Genomic DNA, 20,505 nt, shown 5'->3' with positions numbered 1-20,505 from the left:
ATCTTTAAGCACCTGCTGTGTCCCAAAGTCTAATGCAGGAGACAGATGCTAAATAAATGCCTAAATAACATCAGCTGATGAGTGATGCCCTGCAGGGGATAGGGTAGGGCGCTTAGAAGACAGTGGCCTGGCTATGTTTTGTAGCCTTCTCAGATCCACAGTCCTCACCCTTGGGGACTGAGAGATCGGCACCTCAGCTGGCTCCCTTGCCCTCCCACCTCCAGGTGGATGCACTAATGCGGAGCATTCATTGGGAGAAAGCTGGAGAGAGATGTGAGTCTGTACAGGCTGTCTTCTAACCACGTGTTCCTTCTCCGTGCCCTCGCGTTCTTGGTCTTTGTCAGGTGTAGAGGTGAGCCTCACCTGTCGTTAGCGTCACGGTTCTGCAGCAGCTCTTGTGGTCTCCCTTTATCCTGCCCATGTGTGAATACAAGGCTTCAAATGGCTGAACTTGTGTCACCTGTTCCCTGTCAAACCGTGTGCTCTTTTTGTTGGTCGCCAGGGGTGGGAGTGGGGATAGCAGCTGTGGATGGGGTGATGACGGGACACAGGGAGACTGGTGGGCGAAATTTCAGGATAGGCTCTGAGGTGGGGAGGGGCTTGTTCAGAGGTGAAGGAAGGCAGAGTGCCTTCAAGGAAAGGAGAAAAACTAAGTGACCTCAGGCCTGAAGAGAGGCGGCCAAATCCTGTAGGTTCTTGCTCTGAGAACCCTTCTCTCTGCCGGTTTACTCCTGAAGTGGCTGTGGCGGCTTGTTCCGGGCCAAATCAACAAGCCTGGAGCTTCATCCAGGTGTCCTGTCAGTGGCAGGGGCCCAAGTCCTCTTTCATTGCATTTCCAGGTACATTAGCGTGGACATTGGGACTCAAAAACCAGTGGTCTTATGGGGATGGTGACATCTTGGTAGCTTAACCTGCCATCCCACAATGCCAGTCCTAGAGTTAGGATTTATTTTCTAAGGCTTACTTTTTTAAGATTTATTTTTTATTGGAAAAGCAGATTTACAGAGAAGACAAGACAGATCTTCTGTCTGCGGGTTCACTGCCGAAGTGGCTGCAACAGCCAGAGCTGACTCTTCTGAGTCTCCCACATGGGTGCAGGGTCCCAATGCCTTAGGCCATCCTTGACTGCTTCTCCAGGCCTCAAACAGGGAGCTGGATGGGAAGTGGAGCATCCAGGACATACAAGATCCTGCACATATAAGGCAAGGCTTTAGCCACTGAGCCATCATACGGGCACTTAAGACTTATTTTAAAAGTGTTGGGCCCGGCACGGTGGCACAAGTGGTTAAGGTCCTCGCCTTGCACGCACGGGATCCCATATGGGCGCTGGTTCTATCCCAGCGGCCCCACTTCCCTTCCAGCTCCCTGCTTGTGGCCTGGGAAAGCAGTCGAGGATGGCCCAAAGCTTTGGGACCCTGCACCCGCGTGGGAAACCCGGAAGAGGCTCCTGGCTTCGGATTGGCTGTTGCGCTCACTTGGGGAGTGAATCATTGGTCGGAAGATCTTCCTCTCTGTCTCTCCTCTCTGTATATCCGCCTTTCCAATAAAAAAAATAAAAATAAATTTTTAAAAAAAAAAGTGTTACAGAAAGAGGGAGAACCATGTGGGAGACCGCCCCTGGATCTCTGCCTGCCTAGCCTAGGTGGAAGGCTGTGGGCACACAGCACACCGTGTCCCCGGGGGGGAACCCTAATGGGAGTCTCAGCTAACCTAGACCCCCACACAGCCTGTTCACTGGGCATGCAGCAGGAGAAATGGGCTGCACCCCAGTCTCTTCTCTGCCTCTTTAGCAAACTGTGCTATGATTTCCTTGGAAAACAACTGTAGGAAATCAAATGCTATATCCATCCTGTTTTTCAACATGTAAGGAGTCTGCCCTGAGACATAGCTTCCTGTGCTTCATTGGAGGGTCCAGGGAGACAGACAGGCATCCTAGCCGGTCACATTGTTCTTTTGGGGTGGGAGTACTGTCAGGACCTCCCAGCTGCCTGCCCCCGTTTCCTCCCCTATATAAGCTTGTGATATCTCTCAAATGGGTGCACATTCCCTTACCAGTTTTGTGGTTTTGTAGCAAAAGAACACTGTAGCCTCGCCCCTCGGCGGTCTCGGGGCCTGCTGGACAGAAGACCCCTGAGAGAGCCACAGACATCTCTTTCTGCCTGTTCATGTCAGAGATGACTGCAGTTGTGAGCGCTAAGCCAGGCTGGAGCCAGGAGCTTCACCAGGTGTGTTCACATACTGATCATGTGGAGGGCAGGACTAAACACTTGGGCCACCAGCAGAGATCTGGATCGGAAGTGGAGAAGCCTGGGGCCAGTGTTGTGGTGTAAATGGGTTATTGATTCAGGTGCTAGCTGTTCATTTCTGATCTAACTCCCTGTTAATGCTCCTGAGGGAGCACCAGGAGACAGCCCAAGTACCTGAACCCCCTAGCACCTGGGTTGGAGGACCTGGAAGAAGCTTCTGACTTTGCCAGGGTCAGCCATGGCCAATGTGGCCGTCCAGACAGTGAACTGGCGGATAGGAGACCTCACTCTTTCCTTTCTCTGCCTTTCAGGTAAATAAAATCTTTAAATAAAAAAGGTAGAGCAGGGCCCAGCATCATAGCATAGCAGTTAAAGTCCTCACCTTGAATACGCCGGGATCCCATATGGGCACAGGTTCGAATCCTACCAGCCCCATTTCCCATCCAGCTCCCTGCTTGTGGCCTAGGAAAGCAGTCGAGGACGGTCCAAAGCCTTGGGACCCTGTACCCTCTTGGGAGACCAGGAAGAGACTCGTGGCTTTGGATCAGCTCAGCTCCAGCCATTGCGGTCACTTGGGGAGTGAATCATTGGACAGAAGATCTTCCTCTCTGTCTCCTCCTCCTCCTCTCTGTATATCCAGCATTCCAATAAAAATAAATCTTTAAAAAGATGGAGCAGCCAGGAGAGTAAGTGGCACCTGTATAGGACACCAGCCCTGCAGACAGCAGTCTTAACTCACCGGTACAACTCTGGATTCAGACTCAGAGTTCTTAGTGCAATGGGAAGTCATGGGAGGATTTTTAAGCAAGTGGTGGGTGAGGCAATGAGATGCGATTCATTTTTTAAGTATTTATTTATTACTTAAGTATTATTATTATTATTTGAAAGAGCTCATATCTACTGGTTCACTCCCTAAACAGCCAAAATGATCCAGGCTGGGCTTGGCTGAAGCTGGGAGCCAAGAATCTGGTCCTCAGCGTGAGTTTCGGGGACTCGGCTACTTGAGCCTTCAGCTGCTGCTTCCTGCACGCTCATCCGTGGGAAGCAGTCAGAGTGGAGCCCGGGCATTCTGAGCTGGGATCTGGGTGTCCTAGCTAAAACATTTAATCCTGATTGATTAATTTTTAAAAAAAAATGTTTATTTTGCCTAAACATCAGAGTTGGAAAGATCTTTCTGCTGGTTCACTCTCCAACTGGCCGCAGCAGCCAGACCTAGGCCAAGCCAAAAGCCCAGAGTTTCTCCCAGGTCTCCCATGGGAGCCTGGGGGTCCAAGGACTTGAACCATCCTCCACTGCTTTCCCAGGCCAGGAGTAAGGAGCTGAATTGGAAGTGGAACAGCCAGGATACGAATTGGGGTCCACATGGGATGCTAGCGCCACAGGCAGGAGATTAGCTTGATATGCCATAATGCTGCCCTACTCCCTTTCATATGAAAATTTAAAAACTAGTTAAAAATATTACTTGGCGCTATATGGGGACTAGTTGGGCAATCATCACATCAGCAAAGTCAGGAGAGGACAGGAGTGGCAGGCCTGGCTTAGTGACTGTGGAGGTGAGAGTGGGTGGATGAGGACCACATCTTGGAGGAGGAGTTGATGGGCCTTGCACATGGATAGGGTATAGGAAAGCGAAGTTTTGAGAAATGTCACATAATTAGCTGAGTATTCACTTCTGAAGGCCCAAATCCCATAGCTACAGGTAAAACTAGATGAAGACACCAAGGGACAGGATGGAAGACAACAAAGCTTCTAAAACGAGCTGAGACCGCGGGGCTTCCCAGAACGCCCGTGTGTGGTAACTTGGTGAGAGATTGTTGTAGTGACAGGTTCGGGTAGTTCAGAATGTTAGAGAGATGGGCTGGTACTGTGGCATAGCAAGCTAAGACTCCACCTGAGGCACTGACACTGAGCAACAGTTTGAGTTCTGGCAGCTCCACTTCTAATCCAGCTCCCTGCTAATGGCCTGGGGAGGCAGTACAAGAGGACCCAGGTCACTGAGCCTCTGCACTCGCGTGGGCGGCCCCGAAGAAGGTCCTGGCTCCTAGCTTCAGACCGGCCCAACCACAGCCACTGTGGCCATTTGAAGAGTGAACCAGCGGATGGAGCCTCTCCCTCTCCTCTCTGTAACTCGACCTTTCAAATAAAAATAAATCTTTAAGAATGAAATAAGGAGAAACAACGAAATGCATCTTTTTCCCCCCAGTAATTTTGCTGAAAGGGAGACAGAAATGCAGCCCAAGGAAGAAAGGCTGGGTAAGAAGAAAGATGTGACACACATTTGTATGTTGATGGAACAATCCAACAGAGAGAGGGAGAGAGTGGGAGTGTGCAGATCCACATGTGTGTTTCGGAGGACAGCATGAAGGAAATGGGAGGGTGGTTCTTCCATAATTGCTGAAAAGAAGATGATGATTTGGTGAGCTGGTTATTCCGTAGGCTGTGTTGATAGCCAAGTGGCAAATACTGATCAGCAGCCATATGCCTCGGTTTAAAGATTTTATCTTTGATATTTACATCTTTGAAGGATGCATGCCCATGTGGACCACTGATTAGGGTGGGAAAGGTTAAGGAATAGGGGAAACTGGATGAAACCATTGTTTCCAAGTTTCTTTTTTGCTTCCTGTATCTGGGGAAGAAGGGAGAAAAGAGAAGAAACCATGCCCAGCATCCACATCGGCACCTGGTGATGGGGGACGGCCTCCCAATGTCATCCCAGGGTCCCAGATATGGAGCATGCTCTGAGGGTACTGCTCATGTGGTTGGTTGGTTTTGTTTGTTTTTTATTGCAAAGTCAGATATACAGAGAGGAGGAGAGACAGAGGAAGATCTTTTGTCCAATGATTCACTCCCCAAGTGAGCGCAACAGCTGGTGCTGTGCCAATCCGAAGCCAGGAGCTCCTCTGGGTCTCCCACATGGGTGCAAGGTCCCAAGGCTTTGGGCCATCCTTGACTGCTTTCCCAGGCCACAAGCAGGGAGCTGGATGGGAAGTGGAGCTGCTGGGATTAGAACCGGCGCCCATATGGGACCCCGGAGCATTTAAGGTGAAGACTTTAGCTGTTAGGCCAAGCTGCTAGGCCCCATGTGATTTTGATGGTTTTGGAATGCTGTTGGTTTTGTTGCTCCAAGGATAAGGAAACCCTTCCAAGGTCCATTTGCTGACATAGTCCACTTCAGAGTCTCCATTTGCCCAGATACTTACTGTCAATGCTTGCCACCCCCTCCCGTATCAGCACTTGCCAGCTGATGCTGCAGCCAAGCCCAGCCAGTTTGTACTTAATTTTGGCTAATGCGTGTACAATGGGGTATGGTTGCTCAGCTCTGCCTGGCTCTCCCCCACACAGCTCACATGCAGGCCAATGGGTGTTGTAGCCCTGTCCAGCCTGGTCTGCCCCAGTCCCAGTTCTCATGCTCACCAGTGGGAGCAATGGCCCAGCAGGGAAACGCCTGCAGCTCCCCTGCTGAGCTCGCCCATCCCCACCTCCTGCAGCCCCCAGGTCTTATGCGTGTTGGTGGGAGCTGTGGCTCAGACCCGCATGGTCCACCTCACCTCAGAATTCACTGGCAGGTGCTGCAGCCTGCCCTGGCCTGGCCTGCCCCAGTTCTAGCTCATGCTGGCAGGTGCTACAGTCTAGCCCAGTCCAGCAAGCCTCCAGCCTGGTCCTAATGTGACCCAACCCACCTAAACCCTGTCCTGATTCTCACATCTGCTGGTGAGTGTTATGAATTGGCCCGGCCTAGCCTGCTCCCAGACCTGGCCCACAGGTATGCCGGCTGGTACTAAAACCTGGCCTGGACTGGATTGCTCCCGGCCCTGGTTCTTGTGAACTCCAGTGGTAGATGTTGCGCATGCGGTGGTGGATCGTTGGCCCAGCCTGACTTGGCTCACCTCCTATCGGGCAGATACAGCAGCCTCGCCGGGCTAGGCCGCCCCCATTCCGGCTCTTACTGTTGGGCGCCACAGCCTGGCCCTGCAGTGTCCCCCCCAGACCCAGCTCTCACGTTGGTTAGTGGCTGCTGCAGCCCAGCCCAGTCTGTATGCCTAGGCTTAACTGGGAGAACATAATTCAGAAAAAATACTCATTACCATAGAATTTCAGCATGAATTATGGCGTTAGAAGTACTTCAAAGAAAAATTGGGAGAAGAGCGGTGGGAGGGATTGCAGAAGGCAGCAGGCGGACGCCTGGCGTGCCTGGGGTCTCTTCTGGGGGTCTTCGAGGTCAAAACCGTTTGCATAATAAATCCAGCATGTTGCTTGCCTTCCCTCACAGCCTGGAGTTTTCCAGAGGTTACGTGATGTGTGCTAGGAAAATAGACTGAGCACAGAAACAAAATGAGAATTCGCTGATCTTTTATTAAGCCATAAATTGGAGCTGCAAAAATATCTTAAAATGCCATTCTCTTCACTGTTTTTGTTTGGAGGAGGTGGGAGGGGGATTGAGAGCTATTTTTCATAATGCTTCAAGATTCATATTGCTGCAGTAAATACTAAGATTGTTTTTCAAGATCTATTTATTTGAAGCGCAGAGTTAACAAAGACAGAGAGATACAGAGACGTTCCATCTGCCTGTTCCCTCCTGCCACCGGGGCAGAGCTGGGCTGGTCTGAAGCTGGAAGCCAGGGGCTAGGAGCTGCTTCTGGCTCTGAGTACAGGGGCCTGAGTACTGGGCCATCCTCCATCGATTTCCCCAGCCATGCCAGCAGGGAGCTGGATCAGCAGTAGTGCAGCCAGAACTGCAACTGATGCCTGTAGGGGACCCACAATGCCACAGTGCTGGCCCCAAACAGGAATAGATTTAAGCCACAAAAGAAAACTGTCATGGGAGTCCTTGATAATTTTTTTTTTTTTACAAATTTGTTAATTTTTATTAAAAGGCAGATTTGCAGAAAGAAGGAAATACAGAGAAAGATCTTCCATCTGCTGGTTCACGCCCCAAGCACCCACAATGGCCAGAGCTGATCTGATCAGAAGCCAGGAGCCTCTTCCAGGTCTCCCATGTGGGTGCAGGGTCCTAAGGCTTTGGGCCATCCTCTACTGCTTTCACAGGCCACAAGCAGGGAACTGAGTGGGAAGTGAAGCAGCCGAGATACGAATTGGCTCCCAAATAAGATCCTGGTGTGTGTGCAAAGCGAGGACTTTAGCCACTAGGCTACTGTGCTGGGCCCACTCCTGATAATTTTACAAGTTTAATAGGGTCTAAAACAAACAAGTCTAGAATTACATGTTAGGGCCAAATGTTGTGTTTGAAAATGTTGAGAAGGGGGTGCTTGCTTTGACAGTGCATGTACTAAAATTCTGAAAAGGAAAGTATATCATGAGGCATTTTGTGTGATGTTGAGCTCAATATGATTCAATTATGTGATTTATATTATTAGTAGTTATGCATTGATGAAATTAACTCACTTACTGCTGCAGTACCCACCTGAAATACTGCATAAAAAGCAGGAGAAAATATTGCATAAATAAGGGAAAGATTTTTTTTTGCCAGCCTTTAAGTTTCAAGCAGCAACGGCTACCGTTTTTCCAGCTGATTTACTGCCATCTACCGGCTGAGAGTTGTAATAACCATCCTTGGAAGCATGTGCGTTAGGAATGGGATGTACGGTTTTAGGCAGAGTTAAGGTCGGACTCTTGCAAAACCTTACATTTGAAGTGTTAAGTACCAAGCTGTCCCGGAAGGCCCGTCAGCAGAGTGCCAGCTAGAAAGCTCAAGTTCAGAGTTGTCAAAGAAATAGTGGATGGGTGGGTAGATTGCTGTGCAGGGGAAAAGCAAGCTGTACTGAGATCAGGAAAGGGGGCGTCAGACGGGAAAATGGAATTCTCAGTGATTGTTCTCGCTTCTTCTGAGAGCAATATAGAAATCTATTCCTGAGAAAGGGGCGAGGGTAAAGTTACAGGGTATTGGGAAAGTCAACACCGGATCGAGAGAATGCCCTGAGTGGCTTTACTCTGCTGCCCTCTGCTGCTCATAAACTGCTTGAATAACTCTACTGGTGTTTTCCAGGTAGGCTGAACTGTCACTGAAATACAGAAACTCTGATGGAAAAGAACAAAAATGGAAAGGAGGAAATCAAGGCAAAATGCAAAACACAGGGGCCCCAGTCTGCTGTAGCCAGGAAAGCCTGGAGCACCAGCATCCCGTGTTACGGGGTCACGCCAGGCAGGTCTGAGGTTTATTAAGGCGTCTTTATTAACCAAGCTTGGTGATAACAGAGCCCTCTAGAAATAGCAAATCACAAGTCCATGTGGCAACCCAACCAATCATAACCCCAAGAGGAACAAATGCTCATTACCCTCAAGTCCGTCCATTAAGTAAAGACCCATGTCCCAGCTTCCCCAGCAATGTAAGCTATCCTAAGAGACACCCAGTGAATAACCTGGACACACTTACAAAGCCGCAGACATTCACCTTTCCCTGGCTTCTCTGCCCACATTCCACTAGGTAAGGCCTCACCTCTCCTGGAACTCCTGATAGCACACAAATTAGATACACAAAGCATCTTAGCATTGCTATCTTCATTGTCCCACCCAAGCAGTGAACAGAGGGTGAGGAATACAGACGCACAGGGGCCACGCTCAGGGGATACCTGTCCTCAGGGAGACTGGGGAGGCCAAGAGTTGGTGTGCCAGAGCAATGGAAGCATGTGACCAAGAGAGAGAGCCCTCCTTAGCATGAACCTTTGTAGGGGCTTGTGAGAGGAGTGGTGACACAACACTGCAATACCGCCCCGCTCAGGTGATGGGTGAGAGTCACAGGTGGGCAGGAGGGCACGCCTAGGTGGTGGTGGGGGGAGTGGCTGCCAAGCTGGTGACCCTGAACTAGCCGACTGCCTCACTACAGCTTCTCCCTCTTTGTTTCAACGTGGTGCTAATTCTCCTCATCCCTGTGCGGAGTCAGAGCCTTCCTGTCCTTCCTCTGTTTCTGTGTTGACTTCCGGGCCTCTGTGAAAACACTTGATCGTTTTCTTCGCTGATGGTTTTCATCTTTGAATGATACGCCCGTGGCTTGAGTGAGCACGCCTCCCGTGGAAGCTGTGTGAGGTATTCAGCTTGAGGCCAGCGTCCCCCGGCCAGTGCTGCAGAGTGGGGTCAGATCCAGAGCCAAGCTCAGGATGGGTGTGTTTTGCTTTATTTCGCTGCCCTGAATGAGAGCTTGTTTGCTGCCGGGGTAGAGTGCGATCACTACTGTTGGTGTAAGCGCTACCTCCGTGCCGTCCATGGCGGTGGGCAGTGTCCGGGGCTGGTCCACCATGGTACCAGCCTCGTGCACGCCAGCGCGTGAACTACACTCTGTGGTGTCCGTGTGAGCACACTCCTGGCTGACGCCCTCGGGAGCTCTGGGAATGTCAGAGCCCCAGCTACACGTTGCACTCTGTTGTGCAGTTTGACTTCCCGTGGTCCCCGCGACCACCGTGAGCTTGCCCCACCCACGGAGAGGGCAGCAACGGTGCAGGCCCTTTTACAAAAATTCCCTTAGCAATGTGCCCGTGCAGATGCTGGCGAGGGCTACAGCCTCCTACCGTCACTGACCTGTAAGGTGGCAGTGTACCCCGGTTAGCCCAGTCCTGCCAGTGGCTGGGGGATGGACACAGAAGGGACTGCTTCCCCATCATGGTCCTTGGACTGTCCATTCCGTGCCCTGGCTCCCATTTGCTCCATTCTCTCAGTCTCTGTGTGTCCTTAAGTGTCAAGTGACTTTCTGTAAGCCACATGTAGATGAGTTCTCCTTTTCACTTATTTATTGGAAATGTAGAGTTAGAGACAAAGAGCTCTGCCATCTGCTGGTTCATTCCCCACATGGCTGCCACAGCCAGGGGTGGGCCAGTCTGAAGCTGGGAACTTCTGGGTCTCCTGTGTGGGTGAAGGGCTGTCCTCTGCTGCTTTCCCAGGCCATAGGCAGGGAGCTGGATTAGAAATGGATCATTCAGAGCTCAGACTGACACCCTTACGGAATACACCTTTGACCGTGGGGATGTTAGTTTTCGTAACTGTCTCAGGGTTGACTCTGCCTGGAGCCCTGGGACAGCCCTGTGCCTGCAGAGTTGCCCCTTTCTCTAGCTCTGGGTGGCTTCCTGTCATTGTCTCTTAGACTCCCCTGGCATGCTTAATTCCGAGTCCCAGTACCTTCAGTATCTGCTCGCTTCATGCTGCCCCAGAGTTCTGGAAGCAAACATCACTTTGTGATTATTTTTTTAAGTACCATGTACTTTTTTTTTTTTAAGATTTGTTTATTTTTATTACAAAGTCAGATATACAGAGAGGAGCAGAGACCGAGATCTTCCGTCTGATTCACTCCCCAAGTGACTGCAATGGCCAGTGCTGTGCCAGTCTGAAGCCAGGAGCCAGGAACTTCTTCCGGGTCTCCCACACGGGTGCAGGGTCCCAAGGCTTAGGGCCATCCTCGACTGCTTTCCCAGGCCACAAGCAGGGAGCAGGATGGGAAGCAGGGCTGCAGGGATGAGAACCAGCACCCATATGGGATCCCAGAGCATGCAAGGCGAGGATCCTAACCACTACGCTATCATGCCAGGCCCATGCACTTTCTAATGACCTGTTTTCAAGCTTCTTGACTGTGTCTTCTGTTTTATCTTTTCTATTGATCACTTAGTGAAATTTTAAGTATGATAGAAATTTGCTTTTCAGTTGGAGGATTTCTGCTTTTATTTAATTCCTTCTATCGGGGGCTGGTGTGGTGGCTTAGCCTGTTAATCCTCTGCCTGCACACCAGTTTGTGTCCCACCTGCTCCACTTCTGATCCTGCTCCCTCCCAGTGGCCTAGGAAACAATGGAGGATGGCACAAGTCCCCGGGCCTCTGCGCCCATGAGGGAGACCTGGAAGAAACTCCTGGTTTCTGACCAGTTCTGGCCATTATGGCCACTTGAAGAGAGAACCAGTGGCTGGAAGAGCTGTCTCTCCTCTGGGTGACTCTGCCTTTCCAATAAGAATAAACTGCTCCTAGTCAAGGATGTTAGAGAATACTGACTGGTTTCTTTTTCATTTTCTAAAGTTTCATTGCGCTTCTTTAAAAGAGCTATTTTGAAGTCTTCACCTAAGCATTTAGAAAACTAAATTCCTATGTGGTTGTTTCCTGGCACCTTCTCTTGCTTTTCGGTTGGTCTCGGTTCCTCGGAAGGTCTTGATGTTTGTGGTGCATCGTTTCATCTGCACATGGAAGGCTTACACGAATGTAGCTGCATTTGTGGCTGTCTTTCTAGAAATTCCAAGGCGTCTTCTGTCTGAGTCTCCGGCTATTTAGCTATTTCAGTACTAGACAGCACCCCGAGTTGTCAGCGATGCAAGCTCTGCCATCGTCCGGATCAGTCTTACACTACTTCTCAGGTGCAAATTTAACCCGACTGCACAGCCAACATATTGCCTCGCTATGTAATGGGGCAGTGCCTGAAAGGGGATAATATGTCCCTCTCAGCCTTCTCCAGGGCCTAGGGGCAGGTCCAGATCTCCTGGCCCGTGTCTGCAGACACCATGGTGCCAGATGACATCAGAGTCCTCAGCCCACCAAGCCCAGTGCAGCCGGGCAGAGGGGACTGGGGACAAGGGATCCAAACTCGGCCTGCTCTGGTCTGCCAGGTGCTGTGTGGTGCTCACAGCCTATGCTGCTGCTCTCAGCCACTGCCCAGGCTGGCTAGGGCAGAAGACTGCTGAGCCAGGCTCATCGAGTTTGTGTGGGCACTGAGGCAGGTGGAGAGGGTCTGTCTGCAGGATCTGCTCGGTGTTGGGGCTTATCAACCTGGCTCAGAGTTCCGGAAACAACTTCCCCATGACCCCTTGCCATTGGGTGGAGGCAGCCCCTAGCTGGGTCCGCAGTAGGTACCGGGTCTGTAAGGGTCCTGGGTTGACACACCCCAGATAAGCCTGCCTAGCCAGGGCGCAGGTCCCACCACCTGGCAATAGGGCAAACCCAGAGCCAGTCCGAAAGGAAATTTTGTGTCTGCCTCTCAACTGTAGAGGGCAAATTTCAGAAGGTCACATGCCCCTGCCCTATTTCACTTCTTGTACCCGGCTTTACTTAACCTAAGGTCCTTCAAGTGCATTTAGCTTGTCACAAATAACAAGTTTTCATCCTTATGGCCAATATTTCATTGTGAATGAGAGTAACACAAGTTTATGAAGAAATGGAACTAAAAGAAAAGTTTGTTAGTGCGAAACATTGCTGAAATCCATGAATAGCTTTTTGACATTATGCTTCTTTAAATTTCTAGAAATCCCTTGTACAGGCCCCCTTTGGTCGCCCACTGTCCCCGAGCCTGGCCCCACGCTGGAAGCGTCGCGGTGCCCCGGGCTGCGGGGTCTGTCAGTGCACTACTTCCATTTTCCTTGGATATTCTACTTATGACTGGGTTTTATGGTAGTTTTAAATATTTCTGAGGAACTTCCACTGTTTTATGTAGAACTTATAAAGAACTCAACTATAATCCAATTTGAAAAAAGTAGGCTAAAGACTTGAATCGGCAATTCTCAACAGCCATAGTTCTGAACAAAAAATTTAGCTTATGTGTAGTCATCAGGAAATTATGCATTAAATTCAGATTTCAAGTTTGTTTTGAAACTTGATAGATTTTTGGCAACACTGGGCTTTCATTCTGACATGGCAGTCGTGGCTCCTGCTGGCCAAGAATTTGACATCAGTTCCGCCCCAGGTTGGCTGAAGCCTTGGGACCTGTGGTCAGGTGGTCTGTAATCCCTGTGTAGTCACACACAGTCCTTCCATCGGTTGCTCCTCTCCCTAAGTGGTTGCAAAAGCCAGGGCTGTGCCAGGCTGAAGCCAGAGGCCAGGTGGTCTCTGCCATGGTGGTACAAGCCCATGCACTTGGCCACCTGCTCTAGCAGGGAGCTGCATTAGGAACAGTGCAGCCATGACCTACCTGAACCAGTGTTCATGTGGGAGACTCCGGTGAGGCAGGTGGAAGCTTCACCCACTGTGCCGCGATGGCCCCCTATCTGCTACCTTTGATAAAGATGAAATTATTTCAAAACAAATTTTGTTCAAAAATTTTTATTTACTATAAAGACAAAACACCAAAATAGGTACAAATACTATAAAATTGGTTCAAGGGGGTAAAAATTTTAATTAAAATATCTTGATATATTTAAAATAACAAAGGATACATTTAAGCCAAATTTTCTTAACCCAGAGATTTTTTTTTTCCGTTTTTTTTTTTTTTTAAACATTTGCTTATACAGTAAGGTGCTAATAGAAGTTAGCCCTTAAGCCCTGCAAGTCTTAGGAATCATAGTCACACAGCAAATAGAATATCATTGTGAAAGTGAACTTTGGTAGAAGAAAAATCTATAGGACACCTGAGGTAGTAGAAACTGGAATTAACAGCAGTAGACATTATTTACAACTTGAGTACCAAATAACATTAAGAACACAAAAATAATTACACGATTTTCAGTCCAGCTTTGATCCAAAGAAAATAAGAATATTACATCACATTTGCATTGAAAACAAAACAACAAAACACCACAATTACCAGCAAGCTGAGGGAACTGCAAACAAACTCAAACCCAAGGGATTTGGACAAGGAGAGCCAGGCTGAGTTTGAAACGTGGGTGGGTTGCTGATGTACAAGGTAACACTGATTCGCTGAGGTTCCTCAGTTTCCACAGTTTACATCGGGGTCAGACGCGGCACCGTCCGACCAGTGATCTTCCAGTACACAAATGGCAAGAGTGCATCCTTTAAAGCTCGCACACGGGAGTCGGAGACAATCTGAGCACAACTGGGAGAATCCCAAGCAGTCCAAGAGGAAAGAGGCAAGTACAACACACACACAGCTAGCAAACTTCACATTTCTGTACTATTTTTTTTTTTAACTCTTCAAATATTGCCAATCTTCCAAAACAAAGGAATGTAAAAATTTACTAAAACACATTCACATAAAAAAACAAACTGCCTTTTAAAAATTATATGCAACATATCCCTGTAAACTTATCTTGTAATTGTAACTTATTTTACTTCCAATTTGTGTTGTACACTTTAAATGTACTCTACGTAGCTTATTTAGTTTATCCTGAGTCTTTGAGAATAACCAATTCTATTTCACACTGGCTTCTGAAGAGTTAAAATTTCTCAAAGTTGTATTTAAGAGTTAATCAGTACTTGGTTTAAAAGACTCGCCAAAAAAGGCCAGAGCACAGCTGTCCCCCTCGAGGAGTCCATGCATCTGAATCCAGACTAAAATCAGCAGGTCACTGTGCAAATACAACTCCACTTCACTTTCTTCCGAACCATACTTATCCAAGTTCAAAGCCAAAATTACTGTTTAAAAGGATTTTTCAGTTGGTAATTGAGTAAGTTAAAATTCAGTCCCCTTTTCTTGGTATTTAGCAACCAGGCCTAGGGTCAGATGCACAGTAGGACGACAGCGGCTGCGTGTGCCAGAAGAACAAAGGAAGACGGAGTGTGTGTCGCTCCTACAGCCTGACACCAGAAACCAGAAACATCTTGGAAACTCAAAACTCAAGGTAATCTTGACCTTGGCCTTGAGCTGCAAGCCAAAGAACAGCTGATTTTTTTTGTTGTTGTTTTATAGTTAATCTGCACAATAAAAACAGTATCTGCCTCAATGTAGGTAGTCTTTTATTCCAACTGGAAAAACAGAATTAAATCTGATTTTTAAAAATTCTCGCAGTAGCAAGATATTAAACCCTAGTTCACATCTAGTCCTTTTTTTTTTCCTGGTTTGAAAAGATCACCTTTCCCTGAATATAAAAGAAAACTGAAGGTGAAATGACGCTATAGAACCATAATTTCCAAAAACGAAATGAATGGGCCAACAGTAAAATGCACAATGAGCCACAACTGCCCAGGAATTAAAAAATAAAAACAAGGTCAGCTGTGGTTCATAAACAAGTCACCAGCTCTTAAAGACACGTGCGCTCACTGCCGCTCACAGCGTACTCGGGCTGGAGGAGACAGATACGCTCTTTTATAACCAGTGACACAAAGCAAATGCAGCTATGGAACCCCTGCCGCTTGTGATCACTACATGAAATGGAAGAGTCATTGAAACACTAAAATTGCTCCTGAGCCCCTCAGCTGCTAATATTGCTGAAAAAGTGCTCCAAAAAAATAAAATTAGGTTTGCATTACTTAGTCATGCAGACTTCACTGCTATCCTTTCCCCTAGGGCCAGTTCTTTGAAAGGCACGGCTGATAGTTTCTGCACAAGTTGTGGACTTTTGCATATTGAGCTTAGGTACAGATGATTTGTCAATCACATACTTAGGTAACGGTTCCCCACTGGCCTCGTGCGTTGCAGCCCGGGAGCGGGAAGGCCAGCCGGTTATTCGCGCATTTCCCCACAGAAGTTCTCCACCTTAGCGGATCTGCGTCACCAGCTACCAGGAGGTGCGGAAGACGGGATGCTTCAGCAGCTCTCTCGAGGGAGGTCTGTCCTGAGGCTGCAGCTCTAAGCAGCGCAGAGCCACATCCCGCAAGCCGGGAGACAGGTGCGAAGGGATGGCCGGGGCGGTGGTGGCACTCGCGATCTGCAAGAGAAAGGGCAGAGGGCTGAGGCCCCGCACGGCCAGATCTAGCCGTGGACAAGCACCTGTGCGGAGCTCACGGCCTCTGCAGATGGAAACGCAGGGAAGGGGTCTGCCTGCTCCCAAGAGGCCCACGGGAATGTCTCCCACTGGACGGGTAGGCCTCCTCTAAAAGCCCGTTAACGTTTAGTACTTGAGCGCTATCTCAGTGAATGAGGCTAAGTCCCCCAAAATGATGGGTAACCAGTGTTTACTCAAATGGATTCTCCTTTCCCCAGGGTCACTCTCCCAGGTGGTCCGTCTTCTGGGCTCCATTAAATGGGTCCATTTTTTATTTCCAGTACAGAGACTGAGTGAGAAAAACTAAATATGTCCAGGCAACCCAAGGATATCCAAAGCACAGCTGCATTTCTTCAGTGCAGGCCAAGTTCATGGTTATCCACTGCACTAATGCTCATAACGAAATCTAAACTAGCTAGGGTGCCTGGCAGTAAGAAAGGAATTCAATTATCCACACACTGCAAAACTAGAAGGTTGCTGGTGCTGATTTATAAAATGTAAAATATATATCAAGTGAAAAAAGCAAGACAGTTCAAGTGATCCCTTTTGTAGGTAATTTATAAAGAAAATGCAAAAAAAAAAAAAAGTAAGGAGTGAGCACTGGCCTTCCTCCAACCACAGAGAAAACACACAGTATGATTCGACATGGGGAAGAAAAGGCTTGCCGCTTTTGCTTCTTATGGTCTGTAAGACGTGTATGTAAAAGTATATCCATGCGGCTTGAGACAGGATGCACATTTTTTTAGGATTTTTTTTTTGAAATTTCAACTTACATTTTGGAGTTTTCTCGTGATTAGGAATGAGTAGGTAGGCTTAAATGATTTAATCTGTAGAGGCTAAAAGCATTGGTATCTATATTGTTTCAGATCGCGTGGGTAATTACTTTCTTAATGCTGGATAACACAGTCTAGGTTTGGGATATTACAAGCAATAGTGCAATAGATAATCCTGAACCTGACAACTTTCTACAGGTTAAACCGAGAGGAAATGTGTGACGATGGGCAGAAGCATATTTAAAATGTTGGCACTATTACCAAGTCATTCTCTAAACCAACACGCTACAGCATTTAAACTACCACAAATAGAGTATAAAAGTGAGAATGCTGTTTCTCTGGTTTCAAAGACCCTAAAGAACTTTTACTAGAAGTTAAGCAAACTGAAAATGCTACAGTATAATCCTCTTTTAGCTCTATCTATGAAACAAATGCAACAAAATCTATTAAAATGAGACTGCCAATTTGAAACACACTTCCCATTGTTTCCAGGGTGTCACTGAAACTCTGAACTAACACCACACTTCATTATTTACTGAGCACCACCTCTGTCCAGGAAGGAAGAGGAGGGACTCGGTCGCGAATAAGCTCAAGGACAGCCAGGAAACCAACAGAAAGGGCGTCAGGCACCTGCTGAGGCACCCGGGGGCTGGGCAGGGCAGCCAGGGAGTGCAGGAAGAGAACCCAGCATGGATGTGGGCCTCGTGCGCAGGGGGTCTCTGCCACAGGGGGAAGAGTGGTGGAGAAGTCACAGGTGGCTGAGGCCCACACAGGCACATGGCCAGCTGGTGCCTGGGGGCCTCCTGGTCCACCTGTGCACCTTGTGACTGCCACCTGTCGCGTCACTCCGCACAGCACAGAGTGGTGTGATGACAGGTAAAAAGGTAGGATTTAGCAACTGACTTGGTTGTGAATTTAGATAAAAGTCTCATTTACCATTTTGTTTAGTGAAAAGTACATAAAAATCTTCACGTTTTTAAAGTGAAAAGTATATAACAAATTCAAAGAAAAATGTAACTAAAAAGATGTTTTAATTTTGGTAAACAAACTGAAATACATAGTTTTTTTTAAACAACGTTTTCCATGAACTTACTGAAGTTCCCTTGAGCATGAATGACGATTCATGTTCAGACACTCAGTGTTTGTAATGCCCTCACAGAGTCTAGCTACTCCTAATAGTGAGGACTGACCACACATGCCATGGATACTGGCACCAAAGTCCTGGGGAGTATTTATTGCAAGGGAGTTTACCTGTAAGTTACACTGATAGTTAGGCAGGACCTGTGAGGAACTGCCTCCTGTCGCATAATTACCTTAAATATCAAAGCAAGATGATTGGAGTGTTTCTCTGCATTCCAGGGTGGTTTGGCGCAAGCCATTTCTATAATAGCACAGCCGACACTCCAGACGTCACAGCTCCTCCCGTACTGCTGGCCTCTCAGTACCTAAAACGAAGCAGAGGCGATTTGGAAATGAGACTTACTACAATTTTTTTTTTGTGGTTATGAATACTAGTTTTTTTAACTTCCAAGCAAAACAGTGGTACCAAGAGCCACGGCGCGGACTGCATTCATACAGGACAAATATTCGAGAACTGTGAGTCTAGGAGGGTCACACCACAGCTTTCTCAAGCAGCCCCGCTGTTCTTGGTAAACTAGGGGACAGGAGGAAAACACGTAACGATTTCACGTGAAGATGACTGGCCATGCTGGTGCAACTTCTGCTACTGACTGCCCTCTCTGTGCTCATCCACCTTCAGAAGACGGAAACTGCCAATGCTCCGTGTGTGCATTTTGGGCTTACTACAAAACAACTGCTACTAACAATTCAGCTATTCCTTGTTGGAAGCAATCTTGCAGCTAGTCTACTAAAACCTAACTTCTGGAATTCTGTCAACAATTATGGAAAAACCTGAAATGAGAGGAATATTACCAAAACCTTATTTTTAGGGCTACGGGATTCTAGCTGGTGAGCACAGATGGGGACCACTGTGTGGTCACAGGTGCAATGCCGTCACACAGAACTCCGGAATACTGTCGTCACGCTCACGGCTGCTTCTCACCTCGGGTGCCATGAACGCAATCGTGCCCAGCAACTGTCCCTGAAACTCCCCCGCCCCGGTGCCTTTCGATGCCAGGCGGGCTGCAGCTCCGAAATCTGCAATTCTCAGCCTCTGGCCCGTGCTGTCAATGAGCAAGTTGGCACCTGTTGGGAAAGAGGGCAAACGAACCGGATGTTAAGGGCAAGGGCAGATGAAGTACCCAGATGTGACTGCGCCAAGGGAGAGGAGTGGACTACATGGCGCAGACACAGCTGTTACTAAAGGGACACAGTCTCTTATAAAAATCCAGTTCCAGAGGGAAAGAATGAAGAAGAGGCCTAAGGTAGTGTGAAAGCTGAAGTATTGGAAAGCCTTCACAGAAATCTCTTTCCCCAGATTTCAGTGTGACTTAGTTTTGAGACACAACTGACCTAGACCAATGCAAATTGTATGCTACAGTTAACTATAAAGGCATCATGGAATTACTTCGACATACTGTCCGATGCAAGCTAAGGAGGTGCATGGACGCAAGCCCAATGCTGCTCTCAACCAAAATAAACAACTTGTAATTTTCAAAATTATTTTTTGTGAAAGAAGTTTACGATATTCCAATTATTCTAAGTAAAACCAAGAACACAAGTGTTCTGGAAAGTCAGTGCATCATAAGGCTAAGAAAGGGGATGGGGAGACTTTTTTTTTCTGCCATCAACTAGCAGTAAGGCCATAGGGAAGGCGGCTTGACACACGGGTCGTAATCCGCTGTAGAGGCATGAAGGTGGACAGGACGCCCAGAGCCCTTTCGGTTCTAACGTTCTAGAGACAGACAATCCCATAGTTGGACCTTTGCTGCTAAACTGAATTTCTAAGCTTAAAATCACATGCGTCTCCTTATTGTCACCAGGATCTCGCACCTTTGACATCTCTGTGAATGATCTGGTTTTCATGGAGATACGAAAGGCCACGAAGTAGCTGTTCAGTGTAATTAATAACTACTGATTCCTTGAACGCTCCATATTTACTCAGCAAATGAGCCACAGATCCCCCTGTGTAAGAAATACAAAACAGTAATAATTACAAGCCCAAGTCAGATTTGGAAGAATTCATTACACTCTGGTTTCTTAAACTTACTACTACATTTAAACTTACTACTGCATTTAACTTACAATCATATTTGAAGTGATGTATTTATATCCTGTGTCAGAAGTGGAACTAAAATAACCCATTTCTGTGTCATTTCAAAAGTCTAGTAATTAGACTTCTTTTTCATTTTCTGGTTGTTTATTTTTACTTGCAAAGTCGATTTACAGAGAGGAGGAGAGACTGAGAGAAGCTGCTTTTGATCTGCTGGTTCACTCTCCAAATGGCTGCAAAGGCCAGAGCTGAGCCCATCTGCAGCTAGGAGCTTCTTCCAGGTCTCCTATATGGCTGCATGGGCCCAAGAACTGCTTTCCCAGGCCACAAGCAAGATGCTGGAGTGGAAGTGGGGTAACTGGGGCTTGGACTGGTACCCACATGGGATACCAGCGCCTTCAGCCCATTGAACCACCGCACCGGCCCCCTTAGGAGACATTTTCATGGAACAACTTAACTTGAGGGATAGACTACAGAATGCGTTAAAAGTGAACAATTGTGGATGTAACTGTTCCTGCAAAGTACAATTCACTCCTGTCTTCTCAACCAAAATATACAAAATGTGAGCACTGGGCTCTTAGTTTTGGCTGGAAGAAAACAGGTGATAGCTCACACAGCTGGTGGCCACAACCAGGGACCTCTGGCTTGGTTTCTGGCTTCAGCCCAGGCTAGCCTCCGTGGTTGTGGCACTCAGGGAACAAACCAGTGAATGGGAATTTGCTCTGGGTTTATGTCTCTCCC

At 47.9% G+C, this 20,505-nt stretch overlaps 1 protein-coding gene across 3 annotated transcripts in view; it reads right to left on the bottom strand.

Moving 5' to 3' along the window:
* Positions 1-13,245: 13,245 nt before the first annotated feature.
* Positions 13,246-20,505, bottom strand: part of MAP3K1 (mitogen-activated protein kinase kinase kinase 1) — a 70,112-nt gene continuing 62,852 nt past the window's right edge. For all 3 annotated transcript variants that reach the window (XM_040977550.1, XM_040977552.1, XM_040977551.1), the window contains exons 17-20: positions 19,545-19,676; positions 18,655-18,797; positions 17,906-18,037; positions 13,246-15,762 (exon numbers count right to left, since the gene is read on the bottom strand). In XM_040977550.1, coding sequence (XP_040833484.1) covers positions 15,613-15,762; positions 17,906-18,037; positions 18,655-18,797; positions 19,545-19,676 — 557 coding nt within the window. In that variant the 3' untranslated portion in view covers positions 13,246-15,612. The remainder of the gene's footprint in view (positions 15,763-17,905; positions 18,038-18,654; positions 18,798-19,544; positions 19,677-20,505) is intronic.

Source organism: Ochotona curzoniae, unplaced genomic scaffold (genome assembly GCF_017591425.1).
Source record: "Ochotona curzoniae isolate NIBS_2020 unplaced genomic scaffold, NIBS_Ocur_1.0 contig_2754, whole genome shotgun sequence".
Classification (NCBI taxonomy): domain Eukaryota; kingdom Metazoa; phylum Chordata; class Mammalia; order Lagomorpha; family Ochotonidae; genus Ochotona; species Ochotona curzoniae.
Note: the sequence above shows the minus strand (reverse complement) of the source record. Positions and strands in the feature narration are given on the sequence as shown.